Source organism: Helianthus annuus, chromosome 13 (genome assembly GCF_002127325.2).
Source record: "Helianthus annuus cultivar XRQ/B chromosome 13, HanXRQr2.0-SUNRISE, whole genome shotgun sequence".
NCBI classification, from domain to species: Eukaryota; Viridiplantae; Streptophyta; class Magnoliopsida; order Asterales; family Asteraceae; genus Helianthus; species Helianthus annuus.
Genome location: NC_035445.2, coordinates 17,557,440 through 17,582,233, shown reverse-complemented (window position 1 = coordinate 17,582,233; position 24,794 = coordinate 17,557,440). Strand labels below are relative to the sequence as shown.

The 24,794-nt window shown below is 38.6% G+C and overlaps 1 protein-coding gene and 1 non-coding gene across 2 annotated transcripts; both read right to left on the bottom strand.

The window, feature by feature from the left end:
• Positions 1-4,115: 4,115 nt before the first annotated feature.
• LOC118486091 lies at positions 4,116-4,221 on the bottom strand. The gene has a single exon (XR_004877947.1). It is a non-coding gene; the product is annotated as a small nucleolar RNA R71 (small nucleolar RNA).
• Positions 4,222-6,916: 2,695 nt separating this feature from the next.
• On the bottom strand, positions 6,917-7,654 carry LOC110900518. The gene has a single exon (XM_022147405.1). It carries the CDS (start codon positions 7,652-7,654, stop codon positions 6,917-6,919), a length of 738 nt encoding a protein of 245 aa, XP_022003097.1.
• Between the last annotated feature and the right edge of the window lie 17,140 nt (positions 7,655-24,794).

Genomic DNA, 24,794 nt, shown 5'->3' with positions numbered 1-24,794 from the left:
CAGACACTGGAGGATATGCTTAGAGCTTGTGTGATTGATTTTGGTGGTAGTTGGGATTCGCATCTACCTTTGATCGAATTCTCCTACAACAACAGTTATCACTCTAGCATCAATATGGCTCCTTTCGAAGCTTTATACGGTCGAAAATGTCGTTCACCGATCTGCTGGAATGAGATAGGTGAAGCTCAGCTTACTGGACCTGAAATCATTCTAGAGACTACAGATAAGGTCAAGAAGATTCGTGAAAACCTTCAGACAGCTAGAAGCCGTCAGAAGTGTTACGCGGATCGACGACGCAAGCCCTTGGAATTCCAAGTTGGTGATCACGTCCTACTCAAGGTATCCCCTTGGAAAGGTGTGATTAGATGTGGGAAGAAAGGAAAACTTGCACCTCGTTATGTTGGACCATTTAAGATCGTTGAAAGAGTCGGAAAAGTAGCCTACAGACTTGAGCTACCTCCTGAACTTGGAAATGTTCATCCAACATTCCACGTGTCCAATCTCAGAAAGTGTTTAGCTGATGAGAACCACCACATACCACTTGATGAAATTCGTGTTGATAACACGATGCACTTTGTTGAGAAACCTGTGGAGATAGTGGACCGTTCATTTAAGCAGTTGAAGGGCAAGCGGATTAAGTTGGTCAAAGTTCGCTGGGAATCTAAACGTGGCCCAGAGTTTACTTGGGAACGTGAAGATCAGATGAAAGCGAAATATCCGCATCTATTCTCACAAGTTTCCTCTAAATAAATTTCGGGACGAAATTTCCTGAAGTAGGGGAGACTGTGACATCTGTGCTTGTGATATCATTTTACAAACTCTGAACAATACAATATTAATAAAACAGTGTGTTTTGATCCCAATGTTTGTCATTTATGTTTGGTTTTGTGCCCGTGTTGATTTTTGATCGATTTTGAACTCTATATCGCTTTCTGGAAAGTTATACGCGAACTGATGCGTTAACACGATCAGTAAAATGCGACAAACACTCCGGAACATCATCATAAACTTAACATACCTTAAATAACCTTTACATAACTTAGAAATAAGTTTTAAAGGCTTTGGTATGGCAAAAACAAGTTTATTCGCTCTCAGGGACTATTTGCGTCAACTTGCGAAAGTATGCCTTTTCGTAAGGCAACGTATAGTTCGGAACTTGATCATAAGTTAAACATACCATATATAACCTAAACATGGCTTAGAAATAGGCTTTGATAGGTTCGGTGTGCGAAAACATGCTTACATGATCTTACAGGGACTAAAAGTGTCAAAAACAGCGTAAGTTTGCATTTTCGCACATATCTTACGTTCTGGACACATTTGGACATCCAAAATTTTTGTACACACTAAAATATTTTTATTTTAGTGATCGGCATGCAAAAATTCCATTCGTCGCTCAATTTGGTTCGTTTTTACGTCCGTTTGAGTTTCGTCGTAATTTAACAAACAACGCGACCGTATGACCAAACGAGCCGACATCCAAGAGTGTTCCAAGCATATTTTGAGTCCTCTAAACTTTATTGACTCGAATGCATGAAATGGACTCGAATGCATGCAGGGACTAAAGCTGCCATTTTTGAAACTATGACTGATCTGGGAAGGTCAGGCGGCCCGCGTGAGCCCCCTCCCATATCCCAGGTGGGCCGCATCAGGGTGCCAGTTCCAGAAAATCAGTTTTTAGCAAACTGTTGCAACTTCAGGGGCTGTTTATGCAATTTCGTGGAATGTTGAGCAAGTTTGTGTGATCACCAAGGCTTCTAATCAGCTGGTAACAAATGGATGGCCATGATTCATTGCTTAATGGCTAATCAAAACACTTGTGATGATCCTATTAACTTACTACAACTATAAATAGCCCATCCATTCACTTCATTCCTTGCTCATTCTTCTCATTCTTCTCTTCACATCTGACTTGGGAGCTCTCTCAAGCATTGGGACTTTGTCTTCTTTGTTGAAAAGATAGCAAGGACCCATAGTGAGCATTCTTTCATTCTTTTATTTGCTTTTTCTTATGTAGTGCAGAAAGTCAAACGTTTGGCCAACAGTTTGACTTTCGGTTTTGACCATCAATTGGTCAAGTCAAAGTTCAATTGAACTTTGAAACATGATTGTAATCACGATAGTTATAATCCTTCGTGATTATAGCATCTGATTACCACGTTAGCTAGTTGTAGTGTCGAGTCAAAGTTTCGGTCAAAATACGTTTTAGCACGCATTTTGCCTCGGAACTACTTTAGGGTATCAAAACACTTAGTTTTGATACCAAATCAGTAGGTTAGACATGTTTTGGCATGTCTAACTCGACAATATTAGTTTGTGCTTGTTTAGGGTCGTAAGGTAAGCGGTCTAAACAACCGCTTATACTTCCGAACCCGACCCGTTTGGTCGATCTTTAGGATCCGACCAAGCACACTTAGTGATCATAGTTTCATAGGGAATAACCATTGAGGTTATAACCTTATGAACACATAGGATTGGTTAGTCATTTGCTAGTTAGCTTGTATGCCCATAGTAAATGACCAAAATGCCCTTTTGAAGCTAAAATCTGTATTTTGATTATGTGAACATATTTTTGACATGTAATCTGATTTAGTAACATGTTTAGGGATAATTGGACATGTAAGACTTGACATAGCACATAGTTAACCATCCGAACATAGTTTTACGCTAACGACGCCTTATAGTAGCTTATGTTACCATAATGTGTCGAAACGGGTCAAAAGCACTTAGGTTTGTTTGGAAGTTGGGAATGACAGAATCCGACTACATAACTTTAGATAAACCTTTAAGTCGTTTAAGGGTTTGTCGCCACAGTCGCAAGGCTTGAATGTATGCGATTAACATTACTGCATAAATGTTTTTTTTTTTGGGTAAAGGGTTACCCCGGTGATTCTATTAAAATGCAACCGCAATGAAGTACAAGTAGTGAGGATGTGTTCCACACTAGTTCATATACAGGACATGCCCCATATATGTAAAACAAAACAAATCCAAAGTAATCATAAAGCATTGTTTTTCTGCAAAGCATAACTTTTGATTTAAACTTAGGTTTATTCAAAAACATTGTTTTGTACATTTTTACTATGGGGTTGAGTAACTTCTAGTTATTCACCATACATGACACAGTTTATACATTGACATCATCACGTAGCTTAAGTAGATGATTTCCTACTTGCTATGCATTTCATTTGGTTATATATGAAACATTTCACACATGACATTGTACATGGTTTACACATACACATTTTTGACATAGAACAAGACATTTTGGTTGGATAATGTTAAGTGACTTATGTAACGGGGCTATGTGTTATATGATAAAAGCATGATGGTTACGCCGCTGGTACTTCCTATATATAAGTGCTTTTATTGTATTATACATTGTTGCGTTATATATATCACTTGAGCAAGACATGAAACATTTTATACAAGAACAAGACATTGTTTTACAAAGCACACATTTTATCAAAATAAACTTTTACTTGGTTATTCATTTAACCATGCATTATCATTTTATCATCATTTGTTTTTCATTGATTTTCACATGGTTTTACAAAAGAAAACATTTTTACAAGATTCATGACTACATTTTATTAAACACTTCTTTCAAATACAAGTCATGAATCTGCATAAACAAAACCTATGTATCTCACAGGCATTTTTATGCTGACGAACTATTTTTACATGTGTTTCAGGTGCTAATGCATAAGGATGTTTGTGCTACACTTAGGCAGACTCGGGCCTTAGTGACTTAAAAGACTGTTACTATGTTAGTTTAGTTTGAACTCAAAGACAATGTAACTTTAAATTTTAATAATACATAACTTTAATTGCCATGGTTGTTGAAACAATAATTCTGTCGCCACTCACCTCCCCGGCGTTTCCGCCGCGGTTTGTTGTTTTACGCGGTCGGGGTGTGACATATGACTCAATTTGCAATACTCTTGGGAGCCAAGGTTTTTTGGCCGATGATGTCAAGTTGGTTTTATTTCAATTTTCTTTAGAGGATAAGGCAAAGAAGTGGTTTTACACTTTGCCTTCAGCATCTATTTACACTTGGGCGGAAATGCAACAAATTTTCTTAGACGAATTTTATACCGCCCAAAAGACCAATGATGCTAGGAAGGGGTTGAGGAGTTTCCAACAACAACAAGGCGAAATGTTTCATGAAGCCTTTGAGCGCTTTAATATGATGATCAAAAATTGCCCGCATCATGGAATTGAACTTTGGGAGTTGATGAATGCTTTCCATGAGGGGTTTTGTGCGAAAGATGCGCGTGATTTAATGTCCATCACAAATGGGACTTTTGGCACAAACTATGAGCATGGCGATTGGGAGTTCTTGGAGCAAATGGCCATTACATCAAAAAGAAAAGCTCAAGCATCAAGGAGAGCACGACCGGCCATTACCCGAACTCAAGTGCATGCAGCCGATGATGGTAATGTACAAACTTCTAACCAAATTTATGATGTTTGTGCTATTTGCAATGAAATAGGTCATGCGGCTAAAAATTGCCAAGGAATGGTGGAAGGGCAATATGAGGAGGTGAATGCTTTACAAGGTCAAGGAGGGGGTGGTAGAAATTACAACAATATAAATTGTAACACTTACCACCTCGGGTTGAGGAACCGCCCAAACTTTCGTTATGGGAACCCTTCAAATCAAGTTAACCCGAATTTCCAAGGAAACCAAGAATTTCAAAGGCAATATCAAACGGGTCAAATCTCTTCGGGTGGAAACGAAGTAATGGAAATGTTGAAGGCGATGCAAGTCGAAATGCAACGAATGAATCAACGTGATGAGGTTCGGATGCAAAAGGACGAGGCCCGTGATAAAGCTATTCAAACTTTGACTACTCAAATGGGTCAACTTGCGAGTGAAGTGGCGATTTTGAAGAAAGCAAAAGGCCAGCTACCAAGTGATATGGTGACAAATCCCAAGAACATAAAAGGCGTTAATATCAATGTGGTAAGCACCGTTCCTAGTACCGAATTTAATGAAAAATGTCTAAACTCTTCGTGTCAAATAAATACAGGTATAGATAAGGATGCCGATGGTGAGAATGATAAAGAACATGGAGCACCAATCGTGCCTATTCGTGTGGGAAAATTAAAAATCCCTCACGCATTGTTGGACTACGGGGCAAGTATGAGTATGCTACCAGGCGATTTATATGATATGTATAACTTTGGTCCGCTTCAAGATATAGACACCATGGTAAGCTTGGCGGATGAAAGTTGGAGGCGTCCACGGGGAATGGTTCGGAATGTTAAGATTCAGTTGGGAGAGTTTGAATACCTGGTGGATTTTCTAGTTCTAGACTATGCTTCTACCAAAATGGCAGCACAACAAAGGGTAATCTTAGGTAGACCATTTCTATACACAGCAAATGCTCAAATTAATTATAGAGATGGGATTATTACCATGACCGAAAAGAAGCGTAAGTTGTCCTTTGATGTTCAAACTAGAGTGATTAGTTATGAGTCCATTGAGGGGAAGGGTGGTGAGTCTAGTGATTGTATGAAAAATGTGTTTCAAAGAATGAGAAAAAAACACCCACCGGACCGTGAAGAAAAACATATGGGTATAAGCAGGAGTGTATTTGATTACCCACCGAGTCAAAACGAGACGGATGCATTTTGCTCAATGGCACAATGTAGTGATGGAAGTGGCAGTAACCGATTCTTTGAGCCACCATAAATGGGGGTGGCACGGTCTGGCTGAAGACTCGAAACTTAGCGCTGATTGGGAGGCAACCCGGGGTTTTATATTGATCTTGCTGTTTTTATCTTTCTATGTTTCAGGGCTATGGCAACATTCAAGTGTGGGGAAGATGTACAGATATTTGGGTAAAAGTGGTGATAGGAAGTCGGATTATCTACAACATCTGTTGTGGCAAACTTCACCAGGTCAATGTACTCTTTCCTTAGCCTTGTTATGTTCTTTAGCTTTGAAATATTGGTAGTTAGTTTGTTTGATTTTGTTTAAAAAAATACAAAAAGAAATTTGGGGTTTGAGTTTATAAGCTTTTAGTTGGTGTTTAAGAATTTATGCGATCAAAGTCTCTCAAAACCATACATTGGGGTCAATGTATCCCAAGTGTGGGGATGGGGAGAAATTTTGAGATTTTTTTGAAAATTTTTTAAATCAAGCAAAACATGAAAAATTTGAACACCTTAGTCTAACCGCAGATGATGCACCGGCAACCCTTAATACCCTTTTGTTCTTGGTGAGAGTTGAAGCCACACTTGTACATAAATAAAATTTATCTTTGGTGAGAGTGGCAACGGGCGGGGGTGCATTAGAACTTGTGCTTGAATGCGGTTTGAGTCCTTAGTTGGACATGAATGTGAAAAGGATAAGGGCATTTAGGTAGCCTCGTCTTTAGTGTGTGTGAGTGTGGGATTTGGGGTTTGGACCTCATAAATTATATATATGAGCATGGTTGTGAGAGGGGCGGGGGTTTGGACATTTAGTTGCCCAATTTTGTGCCTACAAGCCTATCGTTTGTTACCCCTAGTTAGTTACCTAAAAATTTAACCGATTTGACCCGGTCTTATAGTATTAGTGGTTGTTTAGTAGTTTGTGATTTAGTTGTTTTATAAAAAAAAAGAAAAAAAAAGAAAAGAAGAAAAGAAAAAAAAGAAAAAAAAAGAAAAAGCAATGAAAAATGAAAAAAAGTGATGTTTAGATGTCTTGTATATAGTAGTTAAGTTTTTTTTTTTGGTAAAGGGTTACCCCGGTGAATTTTATAAAAAACAATAAGCACAATAGTGCAACTGAAGTGTTACACCCCTCTAGACTTGACATGCCAAGACTAGAGAAAAAGAAAACAACCAAAAACAACCAAACTGCAACTAAACAGACACAGCCCAACCCAGACTTATCAACCCATAACAAACACACGAAAACTAACTAGCCAGGATCAATATCCAAGTTACTGCTAGGAATGTTCCACTTCTGAAGGAGACTTCTATTCGCAAATCCCTGTTTGAATTTGAAGGTCATGAGCCGCATACGAACAGTTTTAATGATCTCCTGAGATAAGACTATCGCCGTACGTTGATTCCGAGTGAAGAGCCTAGAGTTCCGTTCTTGCCACACGTAGTAGGAAGCCGCTGCAACCACCAATCTGCTCACAACATTGACTGGCTGACTAGTGGAGTTTTGATCCATCCAATTCATTATGTCATCCCATCGGTAATTAACATCGCCCATATTCGCCAATTCCCTAATGCCAACCCAAACCACCTTAGAATACAAACATTCAAAAAATAGGTGATCCCTCGAGTCCCGGTCATGATGACATAACGGGCAACACATGAGATTCAGGTTTGTAGCACTACCCGCCTCCCAAATGGACATTCTATCCTGAGTTTTCAACTTATTTCTAATGACCATCCACAAATGAAACGAGTGCCTTGGGATGCATTGTTTAAACCAAACCATATTTTTCCAAGAAACGACATTCTCACGATACCGAATATTGTTCCAGACCTCCCACGAAGAGTAGTGACATGATTTTCCTTCAGAGTTAATCCAAATCAGCCGATCCTGCATGTCATGAAGAACCGGAATATGAAGATTTAAAAGAACTGGGAAAAGATCATACCAAGCAACCGGCCACCTCCAATTACCACTAGAGTCAACCATATCCGCTATAGAAGATTACAGGTTGAAACCTGCATTTGCAATGGTTCTCGGACTAATATGAGCACGAAGAGGACAAGCACTGCACCAAGTATCACTCCAAACATTTGTATTAACACCATTACCGATAGACTTCCACAAAAACGGACGGATTAAGTCACGCAAAGCAAGGATTTTCCGCCACCCCCATGTCATACGACCACGACAAGGGATCTCCCAAAAACTTCTCCCTTTGAGCTTGTAGATATGAATCCATTGCACCCAAAGAGAATTTCTGTTCACTAAAATACTCCAAATATGATACGAGATAAGAGCTTTGTTAACATCAACAATGCATCGAACTCCTAATCCCCCTTCGTTCTTAGGAAGACAAACTATCTTCCAAGCAACCTTGGCCTTGACATTCAGCTGATTCTTACCAGACCATAAAAAAGCACGCATACACCTTTCAAGATCCGTCACAATTTTAGCTGGCAATAGGAAAACTGTGGCCCAATAGATGTGCATAGCAGAAAGAACCGAGTTAACTAGCTGCAATCTACCAGCAAAGGACAAAGATCTCGTCATCCAATTATCAATCTTCTTGTCCATTCTTTCAACCAGAATTTTACAATCCTTATAAGAAAGTTTAGATGAAATTAAAGGAACTCCCAGGTAGCGAACAGGCAGCGAACCCTCTCGAAACGGCAAAACATGAAGAATTTCCTGCTTAACTGATTGTGGAACATTACCAAAAAATACCGTGCACTTCGGAATACTGGGGACAAGACCCGAAAGGTTCGAAAACTGCTGGAGAGTGTCCCTAACCACTTTGACCGAAGCAACATCACCATTCACAAAGATGAATAGGTCATCCGCAAACGGGACATTAATAATCTTTTGTTTTTTACAGTGAAGATGGTATCTGAAAGCAGTACTATTTCTAGCTGCATCTTTTAGTAGAAACGATAAAACCTCCATCACCAAAGTAAACAAATAAGGGGATATCGGGTCACCCTGTCTCAATCCTCTTTTACCTCTGAAATACCCATAAAGATTACCATTAATGCTTAACGAGTAAGACACCGTGGTAACGCAAGCCATGATCCAATTCACCATCTTCTGGTGGAAGCCAAAAGCACGCAGAATACTTTCAAGAAAAGACCAGCTTACCGTGTCATAGGCCTTCTAAATGTCAATCTTAAATGCACATCTCGCTGGGCCAATCCTCAAATGATAGTTGTGCATTAATTCCTGAGTAAGAAGGATATTGTTTGAAATTTTCCTACCCGGAACAAAAGCCGACTGATTAATATCGACTAGAACACCCAAACTTCCTTTAATCCTATCAGTTAAGATTTTACTGATGCATTTATAAATCACATTGCAACACGAAATCGGCCGGTAATCCACCACAGAGTTAGGGGTAGGGACTTTCGGGACAAGAGCAATTATCGTATGATTAATTTGCTGCAATAACTTACCATTATCAAAGAACTCCACGATGGATTTAGTAACCTCATCCCCCACAATTCCCCAAGAGTTTTTAAAAAACGCCAAAGTGTACCCATCCGGACCCGGAGCCTTATTTTCACCAATTGAGAATATTGCATTTTTAACCTCCTCACGAGTTACTTGGCGAACCATATTACTAGCCGCAACTTGATCTAGAACATTAGGGAAGGCAACATTACTAGGTAACAAATCCACCTGAGCCTCCATACCCAAGAAAGCCGAATAATGAGAGACCAGGGCCCCATACACACTATCGCCATTAAATTGGGTTCCATGCACATCTTGAATGCTATGGATCTTCGAGCAAGCGTTTCTCATTTTGACACAGTTATGGAAGTATTTTGTGTTCGAATCACCCGCAGCTAAGCATTCCGCTTTAGCTTTCTGTTTGAGGAAACATTCTTCATCATATGAAGCGGCTTGAAACTCTTGAAGACATCTAGATTCAGAATCTCTAAGAGTCATATCCGAGGGATTAGCATCAATAGCCATATGAATGTCGTCCAGCTTAGATCTCAACAACTTGACACGTTCATGCAAGTTACCTTGCTTGAAAAGAAGGCGTCTCAGCGGGGACTTCAAGAAAGAGAGCTTCTTGACAACCGAAAACATAGTCACACCTTGCACCTCCTTAGCCCATTCATCCGAAACACAGTTCACAAAACCCTCCTTATTCACCAAGAAATTGGCAAATTTAAAAGGTTTAGGCCTATTATGCTTTATCGTATGGAAATTAACAACACAAGGCGTGTGATCAGAAACTCGGAACGGGTGAAATAACACAAACGCATCTGGATAAGCATCTAAGAACTGAATGTTGCCCAACACACGATCAATCTTCTTTAGAATACCCACACCATGCTTTGGTTTCTGGTTCCAAGTATATTGCATCCCATGACTTTTGAGATCCATCAACTCCGTTTGCTGAATACACTGGGAAAATTCTCTCATACCAATTGTGAGAGAAGACGACCCAGCAAAACAATCATCCAACGAAAGCGCTGAGTTAAAATCCCCTAACACCACCCACGGCCTATCCTTAACAAACTATCATTCTAGTGCCTCTAGAACAACAGGAGCCATTTGACGTCCAATCCCACACCTGAAAGACATTCTTGCACACCCTATCAAGATTAGACATAGAAACATGTGACTCCAAGATAGCACAAACCTGCAGCCGCTTCTCAGTGATGAGCATCCGAACCTCTCTTTGTTTCAGGGGAAGGTTCAATCCCCTTATGTTCCAAACCGCTAAGCTATCCATTAAAACCCGCTTGACCGGGAGTGCTTGCCCCCTCAGAATGTTTTCCATTTGTATTAGCGTTCATAAAATCTGAAATTTCCGTTTGAAGTTGCTCTATGACCCCATCATCTTTTTTAAAAGAAGTATCCAAGTTGCCCGAAGAAGACCCTCTCATTCCCACATCACCATCTAATATCTGATCATTTGAAAGAGCTGAAAAAGAGTTCCTTAAATTCAGATTGCTCTTAATGGCTGTATCACTACCTTGGTTCTTATTTCCTTCTCCATCATCATGCTTCGTCCCCGAGGAACTTGGCTTAGATTGGTTAGCTTTTTGTCTATAGATAAATTTTGCTTTCGGTTTCTTTTGTGGAAATCCATATTTCGCGGTTTTCCTCGTATCAGTCACAAAACCCTCATCGTCCATAGTCACCTACTTAGTTTTAACATTGGGGGCCTTTGGGCATGTAGCATTACTATGACCGAACAAACAGCACTCCGAGCACCTTTGGGGCTTCCATTCATATTCAACCTTTACTTTTTCAGTAACATAACCCTCCTCATCCAGCTTTGGAATAGCAACAACTATATTATCTTTTAACTCATTATCAGCCGACACCTCAATCATGGCACGAGCAAAACTAGTTCTACCCCAGTTCTCCATGCACATATCGGCAGTATAACTATCCAATCTTTTAGGAACCCCAACCTTGGACGCCAAGAGGCTCAAACCATCATCTGTATAAACTGCAATTGGCACATTGTGAAACTTAACCCACATAGGTACCGTTTTAATCCCCTCCTTCCTAAGAATCACCGAAGGTGACCACACATTAAGGAACAACGGATTTTTCCTGATTAACCAAGGACACCCTCAAGAACTTTAGACATACCCTCAGCCGAATCAAATTTAAAAAAGAAAAAGCCATTAGAATTCATCATCAGCCTTGAGAACCCAAATTTGGCCCAAACGTTTTTTGCATAGTATTCAACAACCGGGAATGGCAGCCTACTACCCAAAAAATAACCATACAAGACATTAGTGAAACGCTCTTGAACTTTACGAACAGCCTCCTTAGGGATTACTACGTCAGCATCTTCCAATACATCTTGAGCCTCCATGTGCCTGAAATTAACTTCTCTTTTCTGGTTATGCATAGTGGACGATTTCAGCTTTTCAGCATAAGTGCTCGACGATGATCTGATTTCATTCTGCTCCAGTTCACAATCAGAAGGTGATGTAACCGGCATAACAGGAACTGTGACTTTCTCGAGCTCATCAATAATATTGATAACCCTAGGATCTTTCTACACTACACCTCGACGATGCAACAAGGGGTTCCCATCAATCTTCAACGGTTTACTAAACAGGCCAGATTTATCACGCACATCATGAAGATTCGTGTACCCTTAGAAGTAATGAAAATATCCTCATGCATTCTCTCAGAAAAGGACTGAAACCCTAAATCCTCCAAACCCATATCGCGATTTCTTTCCATGCAAGAGTACGGACAAGACCCTAGACAGCAGAAACATGCAACGAAAAAGCAACAAACAGAAAAACCAACACAAAGACTCACGGCAACAAGGCAACAGAAACCCTAGATGAAAAACGAAACGAAGAACCCTAACTCTAACTTCAAAAGATTAGAAACCAGGGTAGAAGTCTAGAAACCTTACTCAGAAGGGACGACAACACCCCAATACCTAACCCAGGTCGATCAAAGTTAAGGATGAAGAACAAGAACTAGGGTTTCAAAAGGAATCGCCAAAATCGCCTGGAAACCAGAGAGAAGCCATTGTGTAAGAATATAATAGTTAAGTTTGATAGTTGTTCGTTTGTTTCTTTGGGTAATAAAAGACCGGGTTAAGTTTTCGCTACTTCATATATATTCCATTTCCTACCCATTCGCCTAGCCTCGTTACAACCTTAAAAGCCCCTTTGATTTGCATTCATGTTTGGCACTTGTAGGAGGAGGACCGATTTAGGTACAAGCCTATAGTTGTGCAATCACCCGTTTGCCTATTGTGTGTCTAGCTTATCTTTGCTAGTACTTACATGTAGCCGAGAGGAGAGATTTAGAGAGGGGTGTATTGTTTTGGGTGTTAAGAACGGGTTAATAAAAGGATGACATGTTTTTGTTTAGTTTATGTTGATCGCGTATGTGTTGAAAATAGTTTTTGAATGAGTTGCTTGGGACAAGCAACGGGTAAGTGTGGGGATGTGACGGGTGGTCCGTAGGACAACCCTTAAGGCCTTTAAATAGACTAAAATACCATACTTTATCCGGTTAATAGCTTGAATTTTGTAATCACAAGATGTTTGATGTTACAGGCGTTAAAGAGCTTAAAATGCGGGTTTTATGGAGCTTGGATGGATGCTAGAAGTTGGCGGTGTTGGGATTGAAGAAATGGTGAATTAAATGAAGGAAACAAGGAAAAACTAACACTCAGCGCCGTAACCTACGGCACATGGCCGTAGATTACGGCCCCAACCTTTGCAAAAAGCCTTCGCCGTAAGACAGAAGCCACCCGCCATAAGGGAAAGCTGCCCGCTGTAACCTACGGCCCTCTGCCATAGGTTACGCCACCGACTGATCCAATTTTGTAACTTATGCATTAAATTGTCATTTCATGGGTTTTTATGGTGGCTCATCATATGTTTTCGGTTACTACTTGTCTTGGGAACGAATTGGGAGCAACTTTTGGAGACTTGGGCTTGAAGAACACTTGTTTAATCATTAGTTTTGGTGCTTTGATCTTTATGAACAATAGAACTTTTGTTATGATGTTGCTTCAAGCCATGAGTGGCTAAACACTAGATGATTGTCCTGGATTGAAGGTTTGGTTGAGACATTTCATGTTTGATTTTTCTAATTTCTAGAATAACAATCTTTATCTTTATGATTTGTTGTTATGGTGTGTGATTGTTTGCTTGTAACTTGTTAACTCTTATGTTGAACTAATAGAAATCATACGTTCTTGGTGCCGTTGGCAATCGAGATATCATGGGTATAGTTAGGCTTGGGTAAGGGTTGATTGATCATCGGGTAACAACCTCACGTTCTAGGAATCTGAGTACATAGTTCCCTTTCATCACTGCAAGTAATCACACACGAGCTATGTCTATGTAGTTCTTTCTAGTGAAATGATAATATGAATGTCAAAACAAATCGGAAATCTAGGATGGTCATTTGTCTCTAATTTGCTTACAACCAAAACTTCTCTTTTGCAATTTATTTAGTTAAATTTAGTTCTTAAACCAATTCACTCAAATCAACTCTTGAATTTTATTTTCTTGCAATTAGCTAATCTTAGTTAACTTAGATAAATCTTCAAATAACACATATTCCACAAACTCCCTGTGTTCGATACCCACTTACCGCTATCTATTTAGTAGTAATTGGATTAAATTTGATTGTGACCACGACATCACGTCAGTAACCTATAGCTCTGATACCAATCTGTCACACCTCGAAAATATCAGAGCTGGCGTGACTGGGCCGGTATCTTCATTGCACAGCGGAAGCAAATAAGCTAAGACTTCTAGAAATATAACGCCTACTAATTACTCGAATTCCCATGGGTTCTCCTATTCCAACCGTTCCATAGTTTTGAAAATGTAACCTGAGAAAGAACATGCGAAAAAGTCAACATAAAGTTGAGCGAGTTCATAGTTTGTTTTGAAAAGATTTAAAAGAAATCTTTTTGATAACCGGTTTTAAAGTTGTTAAGAAAATATAGTAAAATCATTTTCTTGGCATGATATATGAGAACTGTGAGTCTAGCCCACGAGAGTCTTTGTGCATTACACGAGATAGAATGGGCCGAGCCCAAACGAACCTTTGTAAGCAGGATCGACGCGTCCTCTTACTTAGGTATAATTTGAAAAGCGTTACCAAAGTTTGTAAATCCATGTATTTGTGAGTTTCCATCAAATGAATCTTAAAAACATTTGAAAACTTGAGTGTCAAAAGTTGGTATGTAAGCATCTATGAACAGATGATTAATGTTTTGCAAGGACATTAATATATGCGGCGACATAGGAAGCACTCAACCCTAGCGAATTTTCCCTGGTCCACCCGGTTAGAACAACAAAAGCACTACATGGGCCACACAAGGACCCAAGAGTGGGGCTCGCAACACCCGATAGATCTACCACTTTTGCCCTCGGTCTTATACAAGATTAATGGCACTTAAGAGACATTACTATTCGCTCACATGATTTAACAGTTCATTCCCTAGCTTAACCATACCCTAGTTAACGTATAATGTGTGAGTTATTCATGCCCTTGAGCCTCTGCCCATGTCCTTGAGCCTTTGCCCATGTCATTCTTGTTATTAAAACTCGTGCATGTTTCAAAAAACACTTATGTTTTTATAAAACCGGTATGTTTAGCATAATCTTTTCGTAAACCATTTGAGTTTTCGTTGAAATCCTGTCGCAAAATGGTTTATAAATATGTGATATTCTTTTATAGAAACCTTGTCTGATTTTGCAAAACTTGCATGTCTTTCCACCCCCGAAAACATTTTATAAAAATGTAAAAAAAGTAAAAAGTGGGGGTTATGAACTCACCTGGATATTCCTGTGCAAAGCTAGCTAAGGTGTTTCCGTAGTGCCGTTCCAAGAACATGAGTTAGCTAGCGTGCAACTACGACATTCCTACGAATGAATACTTATGATTTTTCTAATAAAACAATGTAGTTAAACTACGTGTCCGAGCTCTACCGAATCGTTAACTAAACGACTCTAAGGTAGGGTTATCTTGGCTTAGCAATACCATTCTATGGTTATTTAATCCTGTTTATAGTTGGGATAGAACTAAGTCTTGAGATCGACTTAGTTTTCAAGTGATTAAGATATATATTTATATATATTTAAATATAAATATATACTTGCGATGTCGTGTTGGTCGTCGTGAATTAGAAATACGTATACGGATAAGGGAGCGTCTAGTTGTGTCGTATATGATACGGTAATATACCGTTGTAGTTTTTGTAGGATGGAAATAGGTAGAAACTCGACGTTTGAAATGAATATAACCGACTATACTCATTTTATAAAAATATTCGTATTCTAGACGATTAAAATAAATATAAGTAATTATATTTATTTTATATGATTTTCCGAATATTAAATATTTGAAATATAACTTACGAATTTCATCGCAGTTTGAAATAAATATAAAACATTATATTTATTTTTATAAAAGTATATGAAGTACGTTGATTGAAATAAATATAACTAATGATACTTATGTCGTGAAAGCATTCGAGTTTCAATGCGTTTTGAAAATACATATAAATTTTCGAGTTTCGTTGATTAGTATTTCGTGTGTGTGTCAAAATGTTATAGTTTCCTTTTATAACTCGTAAAACATCGCCAAATAAATATAATTCTATATTTATTTTATAAAAGACTTGTATCTCGATAAGTGTCGTCTTTAAGATTTAAATATGTTTTGTAATCCGGGTTTTTAACGGAAAACGGACAGAGTTTCCTCTGTTTTTGGACGATCCCGAAATCTAAGTGTCGATATATTTTTCAAAATTCAACCAATAATCCAAACAATATGTAATAATCTTGTCAAATGCGCCAAAATGAAAATAAGGTCGCTAATATATAAGCGTTATTTAATCGGGTTGAGCTCGGTCGCGTAACTAACTAAAAATCTAACTATGGTATATCGAACTAACTAAATTTCGCGTCGTTATAACTTTACCGGGTCTGAGTTGACCATCCTTGACTTCTGTTGACTGGTGTTGACCCGAGTTGAACCAGCTGACTAGTATTTGACCGACCCAGACCACGAACCGCGAGACTGAACCGAGCTAACCCGAACCTATCTGAGTCCGACCGAGCCGCATCTTGACCCGAAACCTGACTTGATCAAGGCTGGCCCGAATCTGGACATAACTCGAACCCGAAACAACCCAAACCCGAATGACCCCAAACTGACCCCTGACCCAAACTGACCCCTGACCCAAACTGGTTCCTTTCATGTCGGTGAAACAACCACGCGCCGCCGTCGGCCGCATTCTTTCTCTCTCTCATCACTGTGATTTGCCGTCTTGCGCCACCCTCCTTCGACCTCTGATCTCCATCTCTCTCACGCCACTCTCTCCCTCTCTCTCTCTAAATCTGGAACTGTTTTGTGGTTTTGAAGAAAATGGAGATGGGAGCTAGGGTTTGGGTGTGCGTGTGTGTCTGGATTACAGCCGGCACCGGCCGGAATTCCTCCGGCCCCGGTCGCCGGTGATCGGACATGAGAGAGATGCAGAGAATTAGTGTATGTGTAATGGAGGTTTATAAGAAGAATGATAAGGGAAACAGGGGTGTTCGGTAGAGAGTTTAAGGAAAAGAGGGAAAGGGAATTTGCAATTGTGGTGTTCTCTTGGATTTTAAATGTAGTTTATATGCTGAATTTCCAATATGTCTAATCAAGTCTTGCTACACCATTCTTTTCAAGTCCTCAATTTTCAATCAATCAATTCATAAAGACAGATGGGAATGGTGTGGGTTGTTGGACGTATGGGGGAGTTTGGGTTGGTGAATTGGGTTTTGACTTTTGTTACTTGCAATAATGGCATAGGTTGAGATATTTAGGTGTTTAAATTATTTAGTATGTTTAGGTTTTCTAATGTTGCATTATTTCATTAGTTAGGATATAATACATACTAGACAAAATGAAACGCCATAAAATCAGACATTGTTTGCTGAAAAACGACTAGTATACATGTTAGAACGTAATCGAACTAAACTTTACGCGATAAATAGAAAGAATATGATACCTTTTTATCCGTAATAAACTTCATCTATTATTCACACAAAACAAAGAATAATACCATAAAATTTATAGTTCCAGGAATATTGAAACCATGTCAGCATCTTTTATAGTGTGTCGGACAATCCACCAACGCTCGTTTTTTTTCGATTCACCTATGCGTTTTGTAACGTTTGGAAGCACGATAAATCCGTAAAACCAAGTTCATATGTATATGTTATACGTATAAACTTCGAATTTCTCGGTGTTGTCAGTATTTCGTTTGATGTCAGTTCGTTATTGTTTAACGCTCAGCATATTTCCCGAAAATCACCATACGCACACAGTAAAGTCAGATAGGCGTTCCTAGGCATTCCAAGAGCCTAATTAAGTTAATTCATGCCTTAAACACTATTTATTAACGCCTAAATGTTTGTTAATTGCGTAATTAAAATTCGTTAATTACCGGTTGTCACATTCTCCCCCTGTTGCAGAAATTTCGTCCTCGAAATTTAGACTATGTTATCTCCTTAAAGTTGTGACGTTCCTAGGTAAGTCCGAATAATACCAATGTGACTGACCGTGTAATCGAACCAAAACTTGTTCAGATTAAGTAATTGCAAGAACATTTTGCATCAATAGGAACCCACCGGCTAAACTGAGTTTGTTCTAGAAATCGATGTCAAGTGAACGAGATGTTGTGATACTATCACCAATGTGACTAGGTTTACTGGGTTCAACAAACGGGGAAATTCAACCAATGGAATTCCAAATGAACATTCACAAACTGCAAATCAATTTTTGAAACAACAGAATTTACTTCCGACGGAATCTTGCGTTGGTTGTTGTATGATTGGAAACTTGAATCAACAAGCTCAATTAGATAGAATCATGAAATGATTTGTTAACTATTGACCCAATAAATGAATAAGATAAAATCAATGTGTTGACATCGTTCAGTTTGCAAGGATACACCAAAATGAAATACAACCGAACCTGGTGTATCATTGTCTTAATACATAGTTGCATTAAGACTACTTAAATGATGTGTCAAATGGAAATCATATATAGTTTTGCATGAGACGGCTGATCGTGATTAGCACAAGCTACAAGTTTATACCGACGCCACAAGGTGTCATAGTGAATGAGACAATTCAATAATAGCGGTGATCGAACAAGTATCACCTGTGTTTTGCATGAAACACTCAATCATGATTAGCCCAAGCTACAAGTTCATTCCGACACCATAAGGTGTCGTAGTGATTGAAACAATTCAATAATACCCAAAAAAAAAAAAAAAAAAACAAGTTCACCGTGTTCGAAATCAGATGAAAGGTTCAACAAAGTAAATCTGAATGTTTGTTTCAAACAAATCTCATAGGATTTTCGATTGAAAATGAAACAAATAAATAATGTTTTTCGATCGAAAATGAAAAAGAAATAAATATCACAAAATGTTTGATCGACGCTGAAAGAACCGTTAAGAGGTACACCGAAATATGACATGAACTTGTGTACCATTATCTTAATACACGTTTGTATTAAGTCTGCTTTAATATGACAATTAACAAAGAGGATTTAATATCAATAGACAAATAAATAATTAAATAATTAAATCCAGGCATGATGTGGGCAACGAGATTAGCGCAAGCTTCAGACTTGTGAAAACGCCACCACAAGGTGATCGTGGTCAAAGAAAAGATTCAATGAAGTTTTTTTTTTTTTGGGTAAAGGGTTACCCCGGTAAATTTTATATCAAACAATAAAGCACACAAGTGCAACTGAAATGTTACACACCCGCTAGACTTGGCATACCAAGACTAGGAAAACAAATCAGAAAAACAACCAAACCACAGAAAACAACTACCAAAAGAACAACCAAACAAACACGACCCAAGCCACTAAACCGGCCCATACAGTACACATCTAGCCAGGATCAATGACCAAGTTCCTAGCCGGAATCTTCCACTTCTCAAGAAAACGTTTGTTCACAAAACCCAACTTGAAGTTTAGAGTCATGAGACGCATACGAACTATATTAATGATCTCCTGAGCCAAGATCATCGCCGTACGCTAGTTCCGAGAGAAAAGCCTAGCATTCCTTTCTTGCCATACAAAATAGGAAGCTGCCGAAACCACAAGCCTACTAGTAACGTTGGCCGGTTGTTGCATATTCAAATTTTCAGTCATCCATTGCATTATGTCAGTCCATCGGCCATTTACATCACCCATACCAGCCATATCCTTGATACTATCCCATACCTCCGAAGAGTAGAAGCATTCCAAGAATAAATGGTCCCTCGAGTCCTTACCATGGTTACACAAGGGGCAACACATGAGGTTCAAGTTCGTAGCACTTCCCGCCTCCCAAATGGTCAATCTATCTTGGGTTTTAAGTTTGTTTCTAATAACCAGCCACAAGTTAAAAGAGTGCCTCGGGATACACTGTTTAAACCAAACCATATTAAACCAATCAACGATATTCTCACGATGACGGATATTATTCCATACCTCCTACGAAGAAAAATGAACTGCTTTTCCTTCAGAGTTAATCCAAACCAACCGATCTTGAGCTTCATGAAGAACCGGAACGTGAATGTTGATTAAGACAGGAAACAAATCAAACCAAGCAACCGGTCACCTCTAATGGCCGTTAGAATCCACCAACTCTGCCACAGTAGCTTGCAAGTTAAAACCTGCATTAGCTATAGTTCTCGGACTAACATAAGCACGGATCGGACAAGCAGTGCACCAAGTATCGCTCCATACATTCGTGTTATTGCCATTACCGATAGACTTCCACATATAAGGCCGAAGTAAATCACGTAACGCAAGAATTTTCCTCCAACCCCATGTCATACTACCCCTACAGGGAAGCTCCCAAAAGCTTCTACCCTTCAGTTTATAGATGTAAACCCATTGTACGCATAGCGACTTCCTGTTGGTCAACACACTCCATATATGGGACGAGATGAGAGCTTTATTGACATCCGCAATGCAACGAACACCCAGCCCACCCTCATTTTTTGGAAGACAAACTACCATCTTCGATCCCTCATTTTATGGGTTTTTCAAAGGTAAAAGAGGGTTGCGGCAGGGGGATCCAATATCGCCTTATCTTTTGACATTGGTAATGGAGGTCTTATCGTTATTACTCAAAGATGCAGCCACCAAAAGTAATGCTTTCAGATACCATCTTCATTGCAAAAAAACAAAAGATTATTAATGTCTCGTTTGCGGATGATTTGTTTATGTTTGCAAATGATGATTTAGCTTCGGTTAAGGTGTTAAGAGATGCGCTTCAGAATTTCACAAAGATTTCGGGTCTTGTCCCTAGTATGCCAAAGAGTACGGTTTATTTCGGGAATGTTCCCCAGTCAATTAAACAAGGCATTCTTCATATTATGCCATTTAAAGAGGGTACGCTTCCTGTCCGTTATTTGGGTGTTCCTTTAATATCGACTAAACTCTCTTACAAGGATTGCAAAATCTTAGTAGAGAAAATGGAGAAGAAGATAGACAACTGGATGACGAGATCGTTGTCATTTGCGGGTCGGCTACAACTGGTTAACTCGGTTCTATCAGCAATGCACATATATTGGGCTACAGTTTTTCTCTTGCCAGCTAAATTGGTGAGTGATCTTGAAAGGCGTATGCGTGTTTTCTTATGGACTGGTAAGTATCAGCAGAATGTTAAACCCAAGGTCGCTTGGAAGATTCAATGAAGTTGAAGACCAAACAAGCATGTTATGGTTCAAAACAAATGAAGTGCTTGTTGGGATTATGTTGAATATGATGACTTCAATCCATCATATTAGACCTTGAATTGAATATATATCATGAGCAAGTTCAAACAATTGAACTTGGTTTAGTTACATTTCGACAATGAATGCATATATCGATACGGAATTTTGACATGGTTACAACGAAAAAACATGTATGTAGCTTGAAAAGGAAAGGAGTTTCAACAAGTTTCGTTGACTCGATATCAAGGAGTCAACGCTTTGCAACAATGCAATCATCCAAATCACAATGCAATAATCGACATAGCGAAACAATATTGAACGTTGGTAAAGCAACAATTTCGAGTGAAAGCACATGCGTAACAAAAAAAATGCATGCGCAACATATGAATTTATCAAGAAATAAAGCAATTGAGTGTTCGCTATCATGGAAGAAAATCTTCATGGTGCAACGAGCACGAGGGGGAGTAGAGATTCGAAAATCTACTCACCATATGCAAAAATTCGGAATTTCAATAAAAGAAGTTTGAGGACTTTACTTGGAGGTTCGTGTGATGATCGGTTGTTAGATGACATTACTATGGAATGTTGAACATTGCGTATCGCCATAAATGAAATAGGGGGTACGAAGATAGGTGTTCCTAGGCATTCCAAGAGCCTAATTAAGTTAATTCATGCCTTAAACACTATTTATTAACGCCTAAATGTTTGTTAATCGCGTAATTAAAAACCGTTAATTACCGGTTGTCACAAAATCATCCTCGTTTTAATTGTGAAAACTACTTTTTGGTCGTCTCGCTAATAACATTCAAACCTTCGTGACTCGACTATCTCGCTTCTCGCTTCTCGCATTAACAAACCACCAAAGGGTATGTTAACTATCATCAGATTCAGTCATTACCCACAACCCCCACACATAATCATGGGTGCAGTATGATAACGGGATTTGTCAGATCCTATGGTACCATAACCTAATACTGGTCGGCTTGATCAATGCTAATGAATGTCATTCGTTATGTAATTACAACCACAAGTTTGTTCACTTTATCGAAATCGTTATTAATTTAATATAAACCATTTTAATCGCTTTTGAAACCATCGTTTAAACCCCGAAAATCGTTTAACATATGAATCACCCCAAAACGATTAAAACTAGTAAAATAGGGGAACTATGTACTCACATGAAGTGCAAAGTATACTCAATCAAAAGAACTTCAACAAACTCAAGTAAACTAGAGAAATCAAGCAGCACCTAGTAATCGAATCACTAGTCGAACAATCAACACCTAAATCGGAAGATCGGATAGAATGAGGTCTTGTAAACCAAATGAGTGTTGGAACTCATGTGATATGGTTTAACAAAGCCTACATCCTAAATCGGAACCTAACCTAAGTGCTTTCGACCCATTGCGACCCATTAAGGTAGCTTACGCTACTTTAACGTGTCGTTCGCGCAAAGCGCGTTCGAGATGTCTAACTAGTCCTATGACAAGTATTATATGCCTAAACATGTTGCATAATTAATTAAGTGACAAAAGTTTATGTTACATATGCTTAATTACCAATTATGCATGAAAAGGGTGTTTTAGTCATTTACCTAAGGCATATAAATTACCTATCAAATAACTAATTAAACCTAAGTGACCATAAGGTATAACCTCGGAAGGTTATTCCCTATACAACTATGGTCACTAAACATGCTTGGTCGGATCCTAATGATCGACCAAACGGGTCTAGTTCGAAAGTCTAAGTGGGTGTTTAGTCCACTTGACTTACGACTCTACACAAGCACTAAACTAAAAGTGACAAGTTAAACATGTTGAAACATGTTTAGTTAAGTTAGAAACCAGGTTTTGATAACAAAACAAAGGGTTTTGATACCCAAGAGTAGTTTGGTTACAAAATACGCATAAATACGCATTTTGGGCAAAACTACGACTCATCACTACACCTAATCAACGTGGTAATCAGTAGGTTTAGTCACACGGGACTATAACCATCGTGATTACGCTCACATTGCAAAGTTTAAACGAACTTTGTGTTGACCATAAACTGGTCAAAGCTGAAAGTCAAACACAATTTGACTTTCGTGCTTAAAACACATAAAAGAACGAAAGAATGCTTACAAAGGGTCCAAGCTAGGAAGATCTTGATGCAAAACACTTAGTTATGAAGTTTAAGAACTTCAACTTAGAGTTATTCAGATCAAGTGTGCAGAAACCAAATGAATGGCATGGGTATTTATAGGATTTGGTAAACCGTTAGGATCGTTTCTCAAAGTTTGAGCTTTAATCTAGGCCTTACATTTGGGCACATAGTTTAGAATACCATGGGTACTCAAAAACTAGTCCCTAGAATCATAAATCAGTGGTTAAAAACCATTAGAGTGGGTGGTAAAGGCCAGATTCAATGTTTCTGCAATTCTGATGTGTTAGGGACTGCTTACGGACCATAAGCATATGCCCATATGGTCCGTAAGGATCTTGCAGACCAGCAACTTTCAAAGTTTGGCAGATTTAGTCCCTGAAGCCCCAAACTTGGTTTTCGATGCATTTTTGACACGTTTAAGCCCCGTTAACCCCATTTCAAAGCTCTAAAATGAAGTTAAAGTATAGGAAACTTAAAATGTGCTCAAAAATATCTCGGATGTCAGCTTGTTTGGTCGTACGATTGCGTTGTTCGGTAAATTACGACGGAAGTCGTAACGGACGCAAAAACGATCCAAATTAAGCGACGAATGGAATTTTATCATGCCAATCACTAAAATAAAATATTTTAAAGATTACATAATTTTTGGATGTTCGGATATATTCAGAACGTATGATATGCGCGAAAATGCAAACTTATGCACTTTTTGACGCTTTTAGTCCCTATTGATCAATAAAGTTTGTTTTAGCATACCGAACCCCTCAAAGCCTATTTCTAAGCTATGTAAAGGATATTTAAGGTATTTTTAACTTATGATCAAGTTCCGGAATGTTCATTTATATAAAATTCGGTATAGTTTCACAATTTGACACAAATAGTCCCTGCGATCGAACAAACTTGATTTAAACACACCAAACCATCCAAAACTTATTTCTAAGTTATGTGGAGGTTATTTAAGGCATGTTAAGCCTATTTCACTATTCCAGATGTTTGTCATGTTATTTATACTGACTGCGTTTACACACCAGTTTGCGTATAACCTTCCAGAAAGCGATTTAATGCTTGAAATCGGAATCGAATCAAATCGTAAAATTATCAAACACTAATACACACATAGTAACACTAAAACACATATAATAACACCAAAGCACATTGTTTTATTGATAATTAACATTTTTTTACATTGAACATCGATTACAGAACACAATTGTCACAATACATTCAAGCCTTGAGACTATAGGATAAACCTTTAAACAAATCAAAGGTTTATTAAAAATGTTTTCGGATTCTATCATTCCTTACGTCTAAACAAACCTAGGATTCCAGGAATGGGAGTTGTCAATTCCTATGGTACCACTACATATTACCGAGCGGCATGATCAGTGTTAATGAACGTATTTTAGTTTCGTTAAACAAACCAAATGTCATACCAAATGTAAGCATGTTATTGGAAAACAATGTACTAAGTATGCTAAGTAAACATACGAAGCAGAAAAGTCATGTAAATCAATGTGCTAGCATGCTCAGTAAACATGCATAGCAGAAATGTAATGTAAATCAATGTGTCCATATGCTGAGTAAACATATGCAACAAAAGTGTTTATGAAATCAATGTGCTAGCATGCTCAGTTAACATACATAGCAAGGCATAATGAAATCATGTACTATATGCGTACTAATGAACATAGCAAGTATATGTCATGAAAGCATGAAAAGCACGAAAGTAACAAGTAGGCACATGTGTATCA

Coding starts and splice junctions, on each gene's coding strand:
- LOC110900518 (XM_022147405.1), bottom strand. CDS start 7,654: ATGGTTGACTCTAGTGGTAATTGGAGGTGGCCGGTTGCTTGGTATGAT.